Genomic DNA, 19,437 nt, shown 5'->3' with positions numbered 1-19,437 from the left:
TGAAATTTCCTAGCTAAATTTGAAAATTTCTAGTATCTTCTATTCATTAAAAATTAATAGGGAGGAAGTTCAATTGTTTTAGGGTTTTTTTTCCCCTAGTTTTCTTACAATTATCCATTTTTTTGTTTATTTCTGGCTTTTATTGTTGATTCATTCCCTTTGTATATTGGGGGCTCTGTTGGGGGAAGTGCTGCAAAAACTGAAGTGCTACTCCCAATAGCCCTTGAATTGCATCTGAACATCTCTAAGGCAGAACTACAAGTGTCAAAACATCTCCATGATCTGAATTTGTCTCGAACAAAATGTTAAAACAGTTTCTGGAATAAAGCCAAAAGCTCAGAATGGCAGGAACATAGGAAGCATGAGGGCTGTCATTTCCTCTAAGACCAGCAGATAATACTTCCTATTAACACCTCCCAGAGATACAGACTGTTCCAGTGAGCCATATGTGACTGTCTTCTTGCTATTAATTTTTGTGCCTGAAAGACTAGTTCAATCAACACAATATGAGAGAGTTTACTCCTGAAACTATCTTGTGTAGTTTATGTGTGAGACAAACTCTAGTGCTTTAACTATGCATTTTGACTCAAAAATTTCACTGCCTTATTGTGTATCAGAGAATGACAATAGAAAAAAAAAAAGCTTTAAGATAAAAACCATTATGTCATCAAATCCCCAGTTCTGTATCAACAGTGTATTTTACAGATAAATGACAATTCCTAATCCTCTGTATTAATGACAGCTATTCTCAAAGTTTTGTCAACACTGACAGCTAGAACGGCTAGATTATAGGTATAGAGAAAATAATGACAAAAACATCTGCACTGTCTGAAAGGATTCTATTACCTTAATATCTTTATTGAAGTCTAGATTCTGGGAATAAGCAAAATAAGCAAAGCCTTGAAATATTTAATGATTATGCTTACAAAAACTGTCTTGGAGAAACAGCTGTTGTAAACTATTTTCTAAAGTTCATTTCCTTTTAGGTTTCCTTGTTTAATTAGATCTATTCTATGAAAAGTTGAAAAACTCCATTATTTTAGTTCCCTTTCCAGTCAATAAAAACTCACTGGGAGAGAGCAGTAGGAAAGAGAGTGGGATGCCTTCTCTGTTACAACAATAAGACTTGGGATACATTGGTTCTAGTAAGATTTGGGATACATTGGTTCAGTGCCTGGCTCCGACACAAATTTCCTGTGTGAAGTCAAGCAAACCTTTTGGTGTTCCAATTATGTATCTGTAAGGCAAGGATAACCACTGTCCCAGACAGGATTTTCTTGGCTCACATTTATTAACCTGCTAGAGGTATTTAGAAAGTCACATAGGAGAATTCTACTGACCATGTACCCCAAATCAATACTCAAAATTACTGGAATGCCAGTGTGTGAGGCAGACATCTCTCATAAAAACATACTTGCCTACTACCTGCAAAGAGGTCCTTTAACAGCAGTTTAACATTTCTACAAAAACAAATTTCAAAGTACAATTCAGTAAAATAATGTGCAGAGCAATGCAACCTGTTGTTGGGGAAAAGCAATACAAACCCTGCTAGCATTTATTACCACAGTGCTCAAGACCACACCACTCAGCTGGGACCTCCTTTATAGAGTGACTGATTTTAGAGAAGATACCGACATTTGGGGAGATAAAATCCATTAGGAAGACTTCCACCTCTCTGTGTCTGCTGTGAACATAACCTCTCCTACAGCACACAGAGACCAGGGAACAAACAAGGAAACAGGTCATGATACTTTGACAGGCAATGTGTCAAAGGAAAGGTGATCTTCTGTATACAAAGCTGGACTAAATAAACATTAAAAAGCAATGCTGCAGAAAATGATACATATGCTGGAGAACTAATTAAGTGTGGTTGGCAAATTGACTCCATCTATGCACTACTACTGTTTCATACAATATTCCCACATGTTTCTCAGTCATTCTGTCTTTACTGCCCATCTGTAAGCCATATCTATATTTATCTCATACCTTCCAACAGCAAAAATCTTGGAAACCTGCTTAGAAAGATCTTTCAGATCTATATTTACACATCCTCAGTGACACAGTTTCCTACATAATAGGTAATACTTTTCAGCTAAAAGGCTAGAAAAGTAACCAACAACATGAAAGTATAATACTTCCTTTCAATAATCCCCAAATGCTGGTTTCATTTCACAAAGGCAGATTACTCTGAATTTCAGTAATAAATTTACCTCAGTAAAAAGGTATCCATCTTTTGGCCACCACAGTGCAAATGATGGTATTTTAGTGGTCTAACAAAGGTTTTGAAATAAATAAATAAATATTAGAAATGAAATCTAAGAATTTGTCTACCACAGTTTATGTTGAATTTCTTTGAAATTGACACAAAATTATCTTTTGAAAAGCATTGTGTTGCAAGATCTTTCTCTATTATTTACATTTGTTAAAAGAACACTCAAAAAGAGCAAATTATAACACGGACTATAGCAAAATAGGTACATATAACGTATTCAGACCTAGCTGATAACCACAGAAAAAACCCCAGGGAATCTGAGTCAGCTTGATAAAGCATCCTACCGATATTACATACACCATTTAATCCTACCTCAGTCAGAGAGAACTGATTAAGAGACAATCTTCTTTGTAGGTGTGACTTGTGGAAGTGTTCTCTATATTTCCTTCAGCATCAGCCTGACCTAGTTTTACACGGCATTGTAGGAAACCAGGAACATACAACTAGCTGTCTTTGCCCTAGCTGGGGGAGAACAGCCAGTAGCTGGAGGGGTTCAGCTACTTACAATCTGGCCACAGATGCAAAGAACATTTGATTGTCTTAAAAAGCAACTGATTCACTGAGTTTTGGTGGACTTCTTTTGTTTTAGTCATCAGTAGTTCTCAGTGCCTCTCTGGGCTCAGAGTACATTGTAACATACCATCATCTGTTGAATGTGAAATATTTCGGCTCCAGTGGCAGAGAGGCGGTTTGGAATTGAAATATCAAGAAAAGCTCCAGGAAGAGTGCTTGGTCCAGCATTATAAATCTGTAAGAGAAAAAATTAATACAAATAAAATTACATACTTGACTTCTCATAAATGGGAAACTACTGTAGATTCAGAGCTGGGAGTACAGGTAAATTTGAAGAAATACAAGCACTTTGCAGGTTTTTCAATGTCTTCAGACTAAGACTTCTTTTTCAAGTGTCAGAATGAAGTCAAAGGATTAGCTTACCTAACAGTCTTCAGGCACAGCTCACATATCAAAGGAGAAGCAGTTTTGCAGGATAATTATTAGCCATCAATACAAACAGTATATTTTATATACAGAGACACTGCTAGTACACTGAATGTTTTGGTAATAAAATCTTGAAGGCTATAAGAAATATTACTGTCTCAGTTAACATTCTCATTTCCATCTGTTAACCACTGCACGATATTCTGCATGTGTTTTCCTTACAGAGCAGAAGCCAAACAATTACTGTGACTACTGGACTGTGGGTTTTCTGAATGAGTTGCCAGGAAATGCATGTGAACAACTTCCATTCAAGTTCTGGCATTTTCAATAAATTACACTTTTAGTGGAAAATATTAACTTTCTATCACTCCCTGGCCCCCAAAATTTCAACAAAAGCTCAAAGAGTTTCCCATCCTTCACTGAAATGTATCCAGTGAAAATTCTAAAATTTATGGAGTTTTACTGAATGGAAATAATCCATGGAAAAAATTCAATTAAAGTAAGTTTTCATTTGTATCTATGTTTTTTTAATTAGGAAAAATATTTTCTGGTTCTTTCTAACAACACAAATATAAATGCATTAAAAAACATTAAAGTAAAAACATGAAACCCATTAAAATATTTATCCACAATGAGATACTACTGTGAAAAGATGTATCATGCAGTGGTTAATTGTGAAAAGTACAAATATTAAAACCAATAGGTTTTCATTCTTCAAACACTGTTTATATTTGAAGAAATGCCTGACTGATAAACAGAACTGGTTTGCAATGCCAAATCCTCCTCACAAAGGCCCTGAGGCTCCAGGCAGGGGGAGAAATCCCATTAGAATGCAGTATGATAAATGCTGCATGAAATACAAATATAGTGTTTCGTGTTAGACATTTTAAAAACTTTATCTCACTAAGATCAGATATGATTTATTGCAGAAAAGGCATTTTCTGTTTCCTTGTTCATATTTGATCTATTAGAGATTTTCACACATATAAACTGCTATAAAGACCCATATTTTTGTAACTCATCTCTTGGTTAAGGAACTATTATTTTTCTCCATCTGGAAGAGTTAAATATTTGGCAGGAAATAATTAAGCAAAGAGTGATACAAACAATCCTTTGCCTATTGTGAACTACATTTCTCTCTGATACACACAGTTATAACATTTACCCCATTATTGGAGAGCAGATGTGTGACTTGTTATGGTATAATTTTCAACTTCTGTATGGAAAAAATATTACTATTGCAACTGCTAAGTGTGTGCATGAGAGACAAGAGCATTTGGTAGGACAAATGGTGGCACTGCCAACACATAGATTCTCTCTCCCTTCCCTGTTATCACTTTGCTTTACTGAAAATATTTATCAAGTTAAAGCATCAGTGCATCCATTCTTCATCTGCATTAACCAATCACTACGTATGAGGAGGAGGAAAGGAAGAAGACCTACAAACCCCCAAGAAGGAAACCAGAATCACAAGAATTAATAGCCTGGTTCACAAAAGCTTTTATGTCCTGAAATACTCCTTTCAGTCCTTCAATAAATAGCTAAGGGCACTGTATGCAGTGGGGGCTTAATTGCTATGGATCGCAATCTGTCCATGGAGGCAGACGTTATTTGTTGTAAGCTGAGTTTTCAGCCTAGGAAAACAGAAAGAAAAAAGACAAAACACTATTTTTCACAATAAATGAACCTACCTCTGCATGGCTTATCATTCCCTAGTCCCATCTAGCGGTCAAAAAGGATTTGTAGGGCTTGTAATAGATGCAGTTACACCAGTGAAACACAACGCCAGTTAATGTTGGCCACATCACAAGAGTTTCTTATAATAATCCATTCATATATTTTGCCACATCAGGAACCCATCTAACTGCCTTGTGAAGTATAATATATAAGTAACACTTGAATAATGCTAAGATGCTATGAGGTATTTATTGAAAGCTTCTCATACGTGTCTTTGTGATGACACTGTTGAGTCAGGGATGGAAAGAAGGCTCCAGTCTTCAGGTAGATCAGAAGGCAAAAGCATTTAAGGAAAATAGTGGGTCTTTTTATAATGTGACTTGCTAAGGTGATACTTGATTGGTCTCAAAGTAGAAACACCTCACACCATTGGTGAACTATGAATAGCACATTTTGGACTACCATATCTATAAACAATGGTTACAGAAAGAGAGATAATAATTGTTTTAATTCTTTTGTCTAAGTTTCCCACAGCTTCTACACAGCTTCCCAGGATTTTCTTGGGAGAACCATGTCTCTCTGTGTTCAGAGGATATGTAATTACCACATTTAGTGTCCTTATCTCTTCCCTATAGTGTAATCAGTAGTGTTATAAATATTTTCATGTTGGGGCATTTAGCAAGCCTGAATCCCTAGCACAGATGTGTATTTGTTCTCTTGGATAAAGGCTGCTCACTCCTTTGTTCAATGACCATGCCACTAAAAGAATTACTCCTCCACTTTTAACCTGTGGCTTCATCCAAGATGTGGCACTTGAACAACTAGGGCTCTTTACCCAGCATGTGAAAAAAGGTGAAAGAGAAACAAACAGTAGGAGCTTTTTTCCCTATGGAAGTGAGATGCCATGTTTGCAATTCCTGTCATAATATATTCAGATAAAGGACATATGCCATCCCTGCAGGCTGTAAATACGGTATCTAGTCAAGAATGCATTGTACAGCATTGTAGCGGGATGCTCTACCTGAATGGGGGTAAAACAGCTCCAACTAAATCCTATTTGTGAAAGTTACCCATGATGGATGGAGAAGGGTAGTCATGCTGACTTTAGTGTTAAAGACTGCTGAGGCTTGTGAGAAATGGATTTGTAAGGGAATCTCAAAACCTGACCGAAAGCTCACACAGTCTTGTACCTCTGTATGCAAACATTGAGATAAGGTGTGCTGACTTAGGCAGGCCATGGAATAGAGATGAGATTGTTGAGAGAGAGATTGAACTAGACAGAAGTTTCAACAAGTTTCAAAATATGGCCTTGCAAAAAGATCAGATATTTTAGAGAACTGGAACTATGAAAGATGCATTGTAGCAGGACCACATGGGGTGAAAATATAGGTGATTGGTGTTAGAAGTATTAGCAGCATTGTGTGGCAAAAGCTAATAGGCTGAAGAACATTTATAAGGTATTCTAACCAGGAAATAGGTTGGCTTCTGATATAATGACGTTGAGTTTTACATCTCTTATGTCTCACCCTTCAATAAGACTGATAAGGGAATAAAATCTTTTAAAATGCCTCTCAGTTGCCCTGTCTCTGAAAAGCAGGGACTACCAACAGACATTGACTCATCAATCCCAAATTTAAGCATTCAGAAAGCATTTCCTGACAAAAACTGGTACCAGTGAGGATGTGACAGGCAATGTTCCTGATAAAGGAATCAACAAGTGATAGTACAGATAACTAGTCTAAAGCTGCTGAGCTGGCACAGCTAGCCTAGAAACACATGAGTGACAGTTGATCAGTTTATACTATAAAAGCTCAGTCCCATTTTTTATCAGCATGGATTTCTAACACACCACTTCCAGAAGAGAGTCTGGAGATTCTTCCCTTGAGTGGCGATGTCTCTCAAGGTTTCTCCTTGAGCAAAAGAGATTTCCCCACAGTTGTTGGTATGAGCGAGTACACCTATATAACCTTCAGATAAAAACTGACCCAGTTCAGGCCAGGACTGGATCCAGTTGCACCTAGATTCGTCTCTGAGAAGAAGTTTAGAAAGCAAGGGAGTCCTTTCTGAACCTCATAACTCAACAAGAGGGTCTTCTTTATAAACCTTGTCCAAAGCTTCCATTCTGTCCATGACTGTGAAGGAAAATCATGCACAAAAGCCCGTACCATACTCAGAATAAAATAGATACAAAACAAGAATGTGCTGTCAATCAGGAAAGCAGTCAAAATAAGGATGAGTTTTACCTGCAGTGTGAAGTTGAGAGACTGGAAAAGGCATTCATGGTTTTCCAACTGAACAAAGTTGGAAGCTGCCACAGAATCACCGTAGAAAAATGAAGTAGGGAAGACTTCTCTGTAAGACCAAGATACAAATTTAGTAAGCTGAATTTGTGACCAAAATGAAATATATTTGTGTCTAGCTGAATTGCACCCCTTCCTTTCTAGTCATGTGAAATTCTATGGGACCATTTTACGTTAATCTATTTTTTGTGATTTGATTTGCTTTTGGCAACATAGTTAGACTACACAAGCAGCATCTCAACTGACATGGGCTAAAATCCCACCAATGAATCAGATGTCTTTTAATTATTCATCCTTTTTTCTCCTTTCCTATCACAAATCCTCCTTTTTGGAGTCCCCTGGCATGGCTGATTTGCTCAAGTCCCGTAGCTTGGATTAACATGGGAAATCATTGCACTACCAAGTTATTCTGAAGAAATAGTATCTAAGAGGAATACTTTAAGTTGCATATTCACTAAAGTAACATTTCAATTTTATTTAACATTTACATAGCATTTCAGGAATAAACAGTTAATTACCTAAGTTTTACTACCTTTATTATTAAGCAGATTATTAAAGGAAAGATTAGAGGGGGATAACCTGTTTTCAACTAGAGTAGAGCAGTTCAAGTTTCTTTAACCATTCTGATCATCCAATCACACAGTAAAATTACTTGGATTTTATCAGAAATTACTTGGAAGCACAACACAGTACCTAAAAATACCGCAGAAGAGGACTAGGAGTGCTTTAAGCATCCTTTATGTCTTCTTTCAATCTCGGGCTTCTCCACTATCTGGAAAGGGTCCTGGTGTAATTTCAGACAAACCTTAGTCCTCCCTACTGCCTAAAACTCTGCTTCCTTCCCAGGTTTTCCTTTGGAATCAGAGCACTTTGAGACAGGATTTTAACCCTGTTTAGGTACATTTCCTTTTTTCCTGCCTGCATCTTGTGCCAGTGATTGCTAGGGGAAACAGTGAAAGACAGATTTTCTCCTCCCATTTACAGCGTTATGCCAGAAGGCTTCTCCCAAATATGGTACAAGCCATTCTGGGCTATTTATAACCAGGAATGAAGTTTGCTCCTCTAGATTCAAATATAGGACAATTAAACTAATAAAACAAGCTTCAAAAATATACTGTCCAAAAAGAAGAATATTACTAATATTACTATGCCTAGGAATGTGCCCTCCAATAAACCCAACTTTTCTCTGGCTGCTTGATTTTTCTGTGAACTTCAACTAACTAAGGTTTGTCTATAAGAAAGAAAAATATAATCCACACAAGCACTTAGGTGGGGCTTATAAATTCAGAGGCCTTGTGCTTTAAAAAAGTCATTCTGAAGAAGAGAAACGAATTTTTAATTATGTTTTGGCACGCAGTATTCTCTAGGTAATGAACAGAGATCTAAAGACACAGATGAATGCATTCATATCTGTAAAGCTGAATAAAAATCTGTATCAAAGCATCAAGAAACAAGAGTTCAATTTCTAAAGAATTTGTAACAATGAAAGCATCAAAAAACTTCCAGAGCATGCTGCTGAGATTGTACTCTCAATACAGAGATTTTTGTCCTTGCTAGTCATCTTATGAGGTTTGACAGTGCACTTCCTTTCTCTGAGCAGGCTCAAACAAACCTTTTATCCATTCTGACTGCTGTGGTAGTAATTAAGGATTTTATTTCTATCCAACAGGATGAGCTCTATGAGGCAAAACCCAGTCCAGGCCTTAAATCTGCATTTATTCAGCTTTTCAATCAAATCACATGTCAGTGCAGGTTAACTTTTTTTCTACACATATAGCACAGTGGTCAAGGGAATATTTGACTTCTAATGATGCCAACTGCACTGGTCATTTAGACGATACCTGTCGTCTGGAGTTTGCCATAGATGAGACACTGACCCTCTGGGGACACTATTGATGAATTTTTGCTTCCCCAGTTTAGAAATTAATGTCAGCTTTCTCAGTCTACATGAATACTAATTCATCTTTCAGTGACCAGGTCCTCCAATTTCAACTCAAAGCACTGTTTATGCTAAAGAATGACTGACTGTTGAGACTGACCACAAATCTTTCATTCTAGGCTTAAGACTGTGACGCCAAGTGGAAGGGAAGAGCCCCAAGTTCAAAGGCAGGAACTCATACACGTGCAGCCTTAGGGAGAGGACACAATGGTTATATGTTATACAAGTATTCCAGTCAAAGGGTGAGAGATGCTCCACAGTTGGTAGTCAGATGCATCACAGACTAGGGAATAGAGGAAATAAGAAAATAAACAGAAGCAGAAGCAAATTCTGTTTGTGTAATTAAACAGAAAGACAAACAGCTAGACTTCACCGAACATTTGACTGCAACCTTTGGCCTGGTGACTCTCAACAATTTCCTTAAAGACATGTCCTAAGGAACAAGATGTAGTTTACTTGTTCTTTTTAAATTTAATTTTAAGGTCCCATCATATCTACATCATCACTTGAATTTAAACACAATCACTAAAATACCTACTATAAATGTGATGGTAACTAATTAGCATTATTTAGGAAGTAGTGAAAATGAGGTACAGTCTTGAAATTAATAAAATTTACAGATACTGAATGAGATTGTCTTAATGACCAGAGTCTGGGAAACAAGGAAAAAGCAATAGTCTGGCTACATGTAAACAAAGAAAAGAAGACATTCAGATGTTATTCTTAGGATGATGCTGCTGATGATTATTATTGTTGTTGTTTTTGTTTTCATTTGGTGATTGATACTTACCCATTGATGGATGAGTCCACCTCATGCATCAGGGGCACAGACAGGATTAAAGTATTATCATGCAGACATTCAGTGCGTTCTAGGTTTCCACTATGTCAGAAAGGAAAAATAAACATACTGCAAATCGACAGCCTTTGTAATATATCACAGTTTCAAAGTCACCATCTCTCTGCCTTGTACTCTGAGCCTCTCTGTTTGAGTGATATGAGCTCCTTAAGAAAGTTCACCCAACCTTGGAGAGGGCACACACAAAAAGCATGAGCTTTGTGGGTGTGACATGAACAGGCTCATAAAAAAAAAAAATATATTGGAACAAGGTGTGAATTCAAATGTCTGTGGGAAACTACAGCAGCCATCATACAAAGTGGAGAGAAACAAGAACATTTAGACTTCCATGCAAGGGCTCATTTTCTCCCAGTTTGACCGCATGTCAGATTGTGAGTGACACACCTCACACAGGGTTTTGACTCACCAAATGAATAAATGTTTTCAGTGTACCTGCACTGTACTATAGCACCAATTTGCTGCCACTGCAAGCAGTTTTTTGGGCAAGACTCTTGTAGTGAACTGGCCATAACCTCTCAGCAATTCCACCCTCTCTTTCCCCCTATTCCTATACTTTGCTGCCAAAATGAAAGCACTTCTACTTTACATTGTGAAAGGCAGTTGCCTTGGCCAGTCACAACCAAATTGAAGAAAGGAAAAACATGAGTAATTAGCTCTCATTTAAGTCAGTTTGTTTCAGTGTGAATACTTTATGAAGTCTGGGAAAGGTTCCTGTAATGCATGTCTAGCACACAAACCTGCAACTATTCTAATTCTGATGATGAGTCTGCTCATTGGGTGACAGCTCAAAACAACAATCTTGAAAGATATGTTACATGTATTTCCAATTTCTTCAGTAGTATTCTGGAATCACTTTTGCCTTGCAGTTCATTGGATTTACTCACAAATCAAACTGGCAAAACAAAATATATGATCATATTTATTTGAGGATGGTATCACTGAGGCAACAGCAGGCAATAACAAGTGATACCATGCAGATTATGAGTTGCTCAGATTACAAAAATAGACCCTGCTGGCTACATACATGCTTACCTACAGCTCAGCTTTCTGCAACTGACACATTGCCTATGTCTGCTGATAAAATATGGCTCAGATAGAAAACTGCACAAATTTCACCCCTGGGAAAGAACCCCACTTAATAAAAGCTTTTCCCCTGAATACCCTCACACAAGAGTCCAAAATTGAGACATTTCTCATCCAACACAGTACCGAGATACTATGGTGGCACACAGAATAAGCACGTAGAATTCTAGACAGGGTTCATGGATATGTTCTTATCTGTTTCAAATGGAGTAAAGGTACTGTCAGAAAAGGAGAACACAACTCAGTGAATCTAGCTCTAGAAAAACAGTTCACACCTGGAAGCAAAGAAAAAGCTTTGTTTTTTAAAAAAAAATAGCCAAATAGTGTAAAAGAAATATAATGTGATGTTTAATTCTTTCTCCAGTTGTTCCAATACTGAACCAGTCTCTTGTCACAGATTCTACTGCTGAATTTGCAGCTACACAGGACAGGCTCAGGTAGACACTTGAAAGGCAACACTTGTTTTCCCATGACAGCATGACATAGCTTCCCTGACCAGCTATTTCTGTCAGACTAACTCCAGTTCTGTGTGGAAACAATGCCTTCATCTATGGCAGTCTGACTGCAGCACAGGTACTTTCTCTCAATTTCCTTGTAACTGACTTTACCTCAGGGCTCCCTGCAACTCTTGTGGTAGAAAGATTTTGTTACACTCATTTGACAGCAAGGGAATTAAGCAATTTGCCTAAAGTCATAGGGGAAATGAGGATAATCAGCACTGAAAACTGCACTACTCTCTTTGGAGGTTCAGCTCAATCCTTCAAAACATAACTATTCTCTCTCAACCTTCTACAATGAGAAACTTTCTCATAACATCTCTAAGCATGCACTCAATGTGTAACAATTACTGTTTTTTTCTTTGCTCATCTAAAGGCACAGACTAGTACTTCTCATTGGTAGGGAACAGAAATATCAGTAAGATTACAGAGGCAAGTTCTGTGCTATCCAAGGTTGGAAAACACTGGTTGTGCACATTTAAAGCACTGCTGACCCATCTCTGCACTAACTGGCATTCACCTAGCAGATAGTGATGTCTCTGACTGAGAAGCATCACAGGGTCATCTGAACATGTGATGAACATCTGATGGAGAATAAAACTTCGCTAACATGCAAGACATGGTGACGTGTCTCACTTTCATTATCTCACACCAGTCCTATGTGCTGCAGGATCTTGTTTCCACCTACAGCTGCTACTGCAGGGGAGGACTATACCTTGTAAGAGCAGTCACTCAGCAACTGCTACATCTTATCTCTCATCTCTATCTTTTTGTAGAGGTGTCATCCCATTTGGGAGGAGAATTCAGACTGAAGATCCTGATTTGGATATATAAGAATATGAATTTGGATCATCTACACAGTAAACGGAAGGAGAAACTAGTCAAACACCCAACACATCAAAGCAGCAGTTCATGGCCAATGTTAACGCAGATGCACATTGGTTCCCATACAGACATTGAAGTGCTTGTTACTGAATCACCCATGCAGTATGCTTCTTCATGGTACATCATCTTAGAAGGCACAAAGCATGTGTCACACCTTTTATCCTGCCCAAGACAAAATGCCTATGCATGCATACTTTACAACACCCTACTTCAATGCCTACCTGAAGTGCTCTTTGGGAAGTACACTATCTAGATGTTTTCCACAGTCTATCATGGCTCACTGAAGATCCAGAGTGGGGAAAAATAGATAGGTGATTTTAGAACCTAACACTGGGATCCTTGACCATCTGATTAAAGCATTTATCTTTTTTGGTTTGCATCCCAGCATGTTTATTTCAGTCAAATGCTGGAACAAATGGGTTGGGCTATCTTGTGTTGATCATCAACCGCAGCTGAGGTTGATACATGGTCCAAGAGATAGCCACTGAAACACAAGAGCCTTTCAACTGAGAGAATACAGAATGATCCTTCAGAATGGCAACTGCCTGGCAAAGAAAACCTATGTATGATCCTACCTCATTTTTCAGGAAGCTTTAATACATAGTTCCTCTGCATCACCATTATACATGCATTTAGCCCCAGTAATTTAACCTAATTTACGTATCTACAGCTAATATCATGTAATTGTCAAACACACGTAATGCACATGGAACAAAGCATATCCAAGTCATCTAGACATACAAGGGTCCCCTTACCTTTGGGCAGTGACAAGGAAGGTAAGCGTTTCTTCCTGCCCAGTCAAATGGCTTGTGTCAAAGATCACATTGAACTCATACTGCGCAAAGAAAAAGCCATATTTAGAGACTCAGAATATTGTTTCAAAATGTATTTATTCTGAAACTTTATTTATATTTTACTGGCCTAATTTTACAAAAGTGGCATATTTTGATATGTGTAAGAGCACTTCTGCAAATAACCTTTTAAGTCTTAGTAATTGTGTTTGTCTTCAAATACTATAGAGTTTGGGTTTTCCTTCAATAAGAGAAGACCTTTACTAGAATTGCCATTCAAAGATATTTCTTGAGGAGATCATCTGCCTGGGAATGAGTCTTGCGGAACAGGAGGATCACTACCTGAAACTATGTCTTTATGTTATTTGTTGATTAAGAGATCTTTTGGGGGAATAAAGGCCACGCCACAGGCCTGCACTTGGAGTCTTGGAGCAAGTGGCTCAAGCTAAAGCAGCATTCAGGACACACATCATAATGGGTGAAAACAGGTGCTAATTTTGAAATAAGAATTTTACTTTGGTGGATTACTTCTCCATGTAATTTTTCTACCTAACTCCAAAACAGACTTTGGCCAAGTGAAACAGTGTCCAAATCCATTGTAATTTCAATGACATTCTTATATTCTAGATAATATTTTGCTACTGCATGTGTTTTTTCAATTCCATTTAAAATATTTTTTACTTTTTCAAAATAGCACAAAAGAGTCAATTATAAAAACAAAAAACAAAAACTTCTATATTGGGTCAAAGGATACATCAATTCAAATGGAAAGGATTTGCTTTTGAAGTGGAAACTTTCTGAAAAATTTCAGACTCATTTTTTTCAAGTCATCCTTAATTTATTCCTCATTTTCTCACCTTTCTGAGTTGGTCATTTATATAGATCATTTTAGTGGCAGAAAGAACCCATCTGGATTTTTTAATGTGATAGAAGACAAAAAACAGAGGCAACATAAGTAAGACAGAGAGTCCTTTTCTAATTTTTTGCAGAGGAAATATGTAGGTTTTCTAAAGCTGCAACTTTTGCACCATTTTTCAAAGCCATTTTACTGCAGTGCCCAGAGCACTGTCATTGGCCCTGTCTGGTGGGAAAAAGGATAGCTAGTCTCTGTAACTGTGAAAGACTTGGATATCTGGCTTAGCAAGCTAGAGAAAGTATCAATCACAGACATTTAACAGAGCAGTTGGCTTTCCAGCCACTCCTCGAGACACAGGTAAATGGACCAATATTCTGCAAATGCAAATACCACAAAGTTACCCTAGATTTGGATCTCATGAAAGGAAATCCCACACTGCACTTGAGGAAATCTGACTCCAGTAACTCACAAGCAATGCCCAGCTCCTCCTGCAAGAAAACAAAAAAGACCATGAGATTACATATTTGGGGGAAAAAGAAGATTGCTAAGAAACACCAACATGATAAAACACTATGAAAATTAAATATTTCTCATCATAGCACTGTGTTGTACTTCCTTATTTCCCATTAGTCAGACCAGCATTGGGAAGAAGACAGCGATAAGAACCTTGCTCTAAGAGATAGATCATATGGAAATACTGTGTGACTAAACACATTCGAGTCAGGGAGTCAGCCCAAATTCTTGGATAACTCAGTTATTCCCTCCTTGTATTAAAAGAAAGCTTTCAAATGATCAAGAATGTAGATTTTCTAAAGTAGTTTTTCCAGGTACCTGTACCACGAGGAGACAACAGTGTTGGGAGACAGTGACCAAACCATGCGATACACAGATGCAGAAGAGAAAGTTAATCTGGTTCTGGTGACATTCAGTGCCCTGATCTCCTGCCCTGGTCCACAAGACGAGTCATGCTGGTATGGATACTAACCTTTAGTGAGACAATGGCATAGATAAAGTAGAGGAATGAGCATGTCCTCATGCTAAACATTGACTGTGGACAGTCAATAATTCAAATGCAAAATGTTAGAACAGCCCTATCCTGCTTGAGTGGTGACTCCACCACAACAGAAATTCTTCTGGTGAAGGGAGTGTTTCATTGCTCCATAAAATAAGTGCCTAGCTCCAGATGAGCACATTCCCATTACAAGATTATCAGGGAACAGTTTAATACTCTGCCACTGTGGACAAGTTCATCTCACTAAACTTTAGGAGTGTGATTCAGCTCTGGAATCTTGCTTTCAAAAGCTTACACAACAAGTGACTGCTATGTGTTTTACATGTCACTGTTCCCATGGTAGTAAAAGATGTAGAAAACAGTTCAGCAGACCAAATGCAGATGTTTAATTTAGACTGGGCTGGATACCTCTCTAGGCCCTACTGTTGATTATAGCATCACCCGAACTATAGCTATAACACAATGTGTGCTATAACACAAATACCTAAATTTTAGAGATCTCATTCTATAAATTAATTTTATTCCAGACATGCAGCTGACAATCTCTTTGCTACAGAACATAAAATTTCTTTGACCTATTTTCTCTATTTACTGCAGTTTGCAAAGCTCATGCTCATGTACATTTCCTGAGTTACTTCAAATATGCACTTAAAAGTTACATTCTCAGCTGGAACAAGAACGAGTGGAAGGAGCTTCTTGAACCATGCACTTGGGTTATAGGCATCTCCAGGAAATGCCTTTCTGTCTTTCACATTCTGACCTAAGCACAACATTAGTGTTCTACAGATATTTAGCTTCAAAACCATGGTTCAAATCAGGGCACATATTTCTAGAAAATGACAGATCAAATGCTATCTTTCTTACCTGACTCGGACAGTATTTCACTGGTTTCATGAGAAGCAAAAATAATGTAAGGAGAAAATCAGTGCACACCTTGAGATATCTAATGGAGTGACATTACTGCAATACTACTATAATGCCAGAGGAGTGGCCTTCCCATTCAGTTTCTCTATGGATTTGTTTCCTTGCAATCTTTATTAGACTTCCATTTCTGGAAATATGAAAGATGGCACTGCTTAGCAAATCAAATATCTAGCTTCAGTAGTACGGAGCTACCATCCACATATGTGTTAGATTTTCAGCTCTAAAATAAAGACAAAATAGTAAAACAAGTGCCTCATGGCAAAACATCCCTTTCACTAGCCTTTTCCTCTCAGGAATCTGGAAGGTTCTCCAGTTTTATGAGAGCGATCGAGAGAACACAAAGTCTGGGCAGCTGCATAAACAAATGAAAAATTTCACACCTGTTTCAACCAAAAACATTCTCAGTTCTGGGTCATTCAAATGTCCCTTGCTAACTGGGGCAAACGATGAACTCTCTTCCATCAATGCCTAGCCTGTGGTCTGTCAAGAAGTGTTTCTAATTACATAGCTGTCCAGTATGGTGACAGTGACCAGACAGACCCAAGAAACTGTCTCCTCTCCTCAAGGCCATATCCCTTCAGAGATGTCAAAGACCAGGATAATTGAGAGAACCTTCATACTATTAACAGAAGAAGAGCACTCCTTCATTTTGCACATTGATGCCTTTACAGACCAGACAGCTGGCAGGCAGATGCCCATGGTTTTATTGCCTGTAAAAGGAAATTACAAGATAATGTTGAATTCACTGGTTTTGATTATTGTTGCTTGGAAAAGTTTAATGAATGCAGGAAAATCTACTTGAATGACTTTCTGGCTTCATTAGCATACTGTCCAGTTTAATGATTAATATTAATACTACATTACTGAAGTTCAGAGTGGAGAGTATGAAAAGGTTATTCTCTGAGAGGGTGGTCAATCAGCAACAGGCTCTCCAGGAAAGTGGTCAGGGCACCAAACCTATCAGAGGTCAGAAAGTATGTGGACAATGCTCTAGGTTATATGGTTTTATTAGGGAGTCCCATGAGGAGCAGGGAGTTGGATTTAGTGATCCCTATGGGTCCCTGCCAACTTGAGTGATTCTAGCCATGGCATACAATAAAACTTTTCAATGCTAGAAAATAGCAGAAATGAGTTTGGCTTCATCATACTGGTTCAGCCTCCCAAAAATTTATAAATAAAAGGCTACCCAGAAAACTTTTCCAATGGACTAGTTGCCTTGCTCTGTGATTAAGGTGGAGAAGCTCAGCTAATGAGTAAATATTTGGTTTTCCTTCACTGCTCACTGTTTAGCTTCAGGCTTCAATTTCAGTGTGCTGTTCTGGAAGGAGAGAAAATTGTTTCTTTATGTGTTTTCCTATGGTGGTCAGCTCTCTAAACTCAATTTTCTCAGTGTTCCAGGAGGCTGAATGGTTGGTGCTGTCTTATCTTACAAATAGGGAACAGCAGTGCAACTCAAGGCTTACAGAAACTGCAGATACCACTTCTTGCTGATGGAAGTTAGGTCATGCTTTTGATGAGGAATGCTTCTCTATGATTATACAGCCCATTTGAAAAACTCAGCTTACTGCATGAGTTTCATAGCAGTTCCTAGTTTGCATAGAAAATATCACCAAAAGGGTTGGCTGTTTCACTTCCAACAAGACAGTGTGAAGCTTTATCTCAAAAACTTTCTTTCTAAAACATTTCAGAGTGTTACATACTCTTAGTCAATCAGATAAATAGTCAGATAATTAGTCAAATAACTATATTATGACTTCATCGCAAATGTTGATCTGGTTATGAGAAATATGAAGCTCAGGCTGGCTCACAGTCTGTGTCTCAAAGTTCTTTACCACAGAAAAGATAGGTTCTTCATCATTATAACATGAGCAATGAAACACTCAAGTTCAAGACATTGAAACTTCCTCAGCCACATCTTGACTTACCATCTTCAAATTAGACCCTGTATGGGTTTTTTCCCCAAGTGAGTTTTGCATACCTGGTATGGGATGACTTACTGGCTAGCCAGTACAACCTGACAATTCTCTCTCTCACTTATATCCAACCAAAACCCTCCAATCTTCCTGAGCCTGATCTGGAAGTTCATATAATTATATTTGGGGTTTATTTCTCCCAACATCATTCATTTCTTCCCCAAAGGTAGAACAACTCCTCTGAACTGATGTTGGCCTTGGCACCAATCCAGAGTCATCACTTCACTTCCTCAACTTTCTCCCCACTCATCTCCACCCATGACTGGTTGCAAGTTCCTTGCCTAAAACATCTCCTTATGTAATCTTCCCCAGCCCATTATCTGCCCTTCAACACTGCTACTCCAATACCAGGTTTTTATCTATCTGACAACTCTTCTACCATATTATGACTATCAGCAAAAGCAAACATTCATATAAGTACAGGTAATTTGTGTCATTTTGCATTCACCATGTTCTCACAGAGAAGGTGTGAATTCAACTATTCTAACATTCATTTATGACCTGTTAGCTCATTGCTTCTCTAGGCGCACAACCTATGAGTAGATACTGCATCTGCAACGTCACTAAGGAGATGCAACAGAACAATACGAAATGTGAAAAGGATATTCCAGATGTGGCTCTCAATAGAAAGTGATATTAATTTGTGAACTTAAGGTAATTTATGTATTGTGTTGAATACTGCTGACTATCTGTGCTAGAGTTCACATCATACTTCTAAAAACTGTTCTGATTACCTGTTATTTCTTAAGGAACTTTTGATTAAAACCACCAATGAAAGGCATTGAACCTTCATTAAGGAATTATTAAAATAATCTGTATATTTTTAAAAGGGAAAAAACCTCAAGTTGCTAGAAAATACATTTGCCAGCAGTTTATATTTCTCTTTCCTTAGCTATACTCAAATTAAAGGTCTTTTTATATTGTTGTATAAACTGAAAAAATCCTCCTCACAAATCTTGGGTACTAGCGCATACATTCCAGAACTGATGAGAAAATGTCCTGGAAGTCTTGTGTTGTTGGCAGAACACTCCTGTTTTGAAGATGTTGAAAATTTACTTAACTTGTTCAGATTTTTTCTTGTGATGCTGCTTGTTTTCCAAGGGATACAAAATCAGAATAACAAGAGTGAATTCCGAGGAACCCTGCATCTGTTGTCAGATACCACACTCTTGTAACTGCTTTCCTTGTTGTTAGTAGTTTTCTTGTTCTATGGTGCCTGTTTGTGAACCAGTGCACTTAACATTACAGAGGATCATGAACAGTATCTTCATCCAAGAGGTCTTAAGATAAATTTCCTGAGAAAATATCACAAGAGAGGACTACTTGCACTGTCCACCTCATGCTATGCTAAGTCTCAAATATTAGGTACTATGCATCTACCTACTATATCCTCTCTGGATAGACTTTATAACTATATAGACTTTATAACTATC

The 19,437-nt window shown here is 37.8% G+C and overlaps 1 protein-coding gene across 2 annotated transcripts in view; it reads right to left on the bottom strand.

The window, feature by feature from the left end:
* ITGA9 (integrin subunit alpha 9) overlaps positions 1 to 19,437 on the bottom strand; it is a 237,138-nt gene that overhangs the window by 63,373 nt on the left and 154,328 nt on the right. For both annotated transcript variants that reach the window (XM_071429849.1, XM_071429848.1), the window contains exons 19-23: positions 14,497 to 14,583; positions 13,204 to 13,283; positions 9,918 to 10,007; positions 7,132 to 7,240; positions 2,913 to 3,020 (exon numbers count right to left, since the gene is read on the bottom strand). In XM_071429849.1, the coding sequence (XP_071285950.1) occupies positions 2,913 to 3,020; positions 7,132 to 7,240; positions 9,918 to 10,007; positions 13,204 to 13,283; positions 14,497 to 14,583 (474 nt within the window). The remainder of the gene's footprint in view (positions 1 to 2,912; positions 3,021 to 7,131; positions 7,241 to 9,917; positions 10,008 to 13,203; positions 13,284 to 14,496; positions 14,584 to 19,437) is intronic.

The sequence above is a fragment of the Agelaius tricolor genome, unplaced genomic scaffold (assembly GCF_023055355.1).
Source record: "Agelaius tricolor isolate 1412-34295 unplaced genomic scaffold, bAgeTri1.0.p SCAF_6, whole genome shotgun sequence".
In the NCBI taxonomy this organism is placed as follows: domain Eukaryota; kingdom Metazoa; phylum Chordata; class Aves; order Passeriformes; family Icteridae; genus Agelaius; species Agelaius tricolor.
Note: the sequence above shows the minus strand (reverse complement) of the source record. Positions and strands in the feature narration are given on the sequence as shown.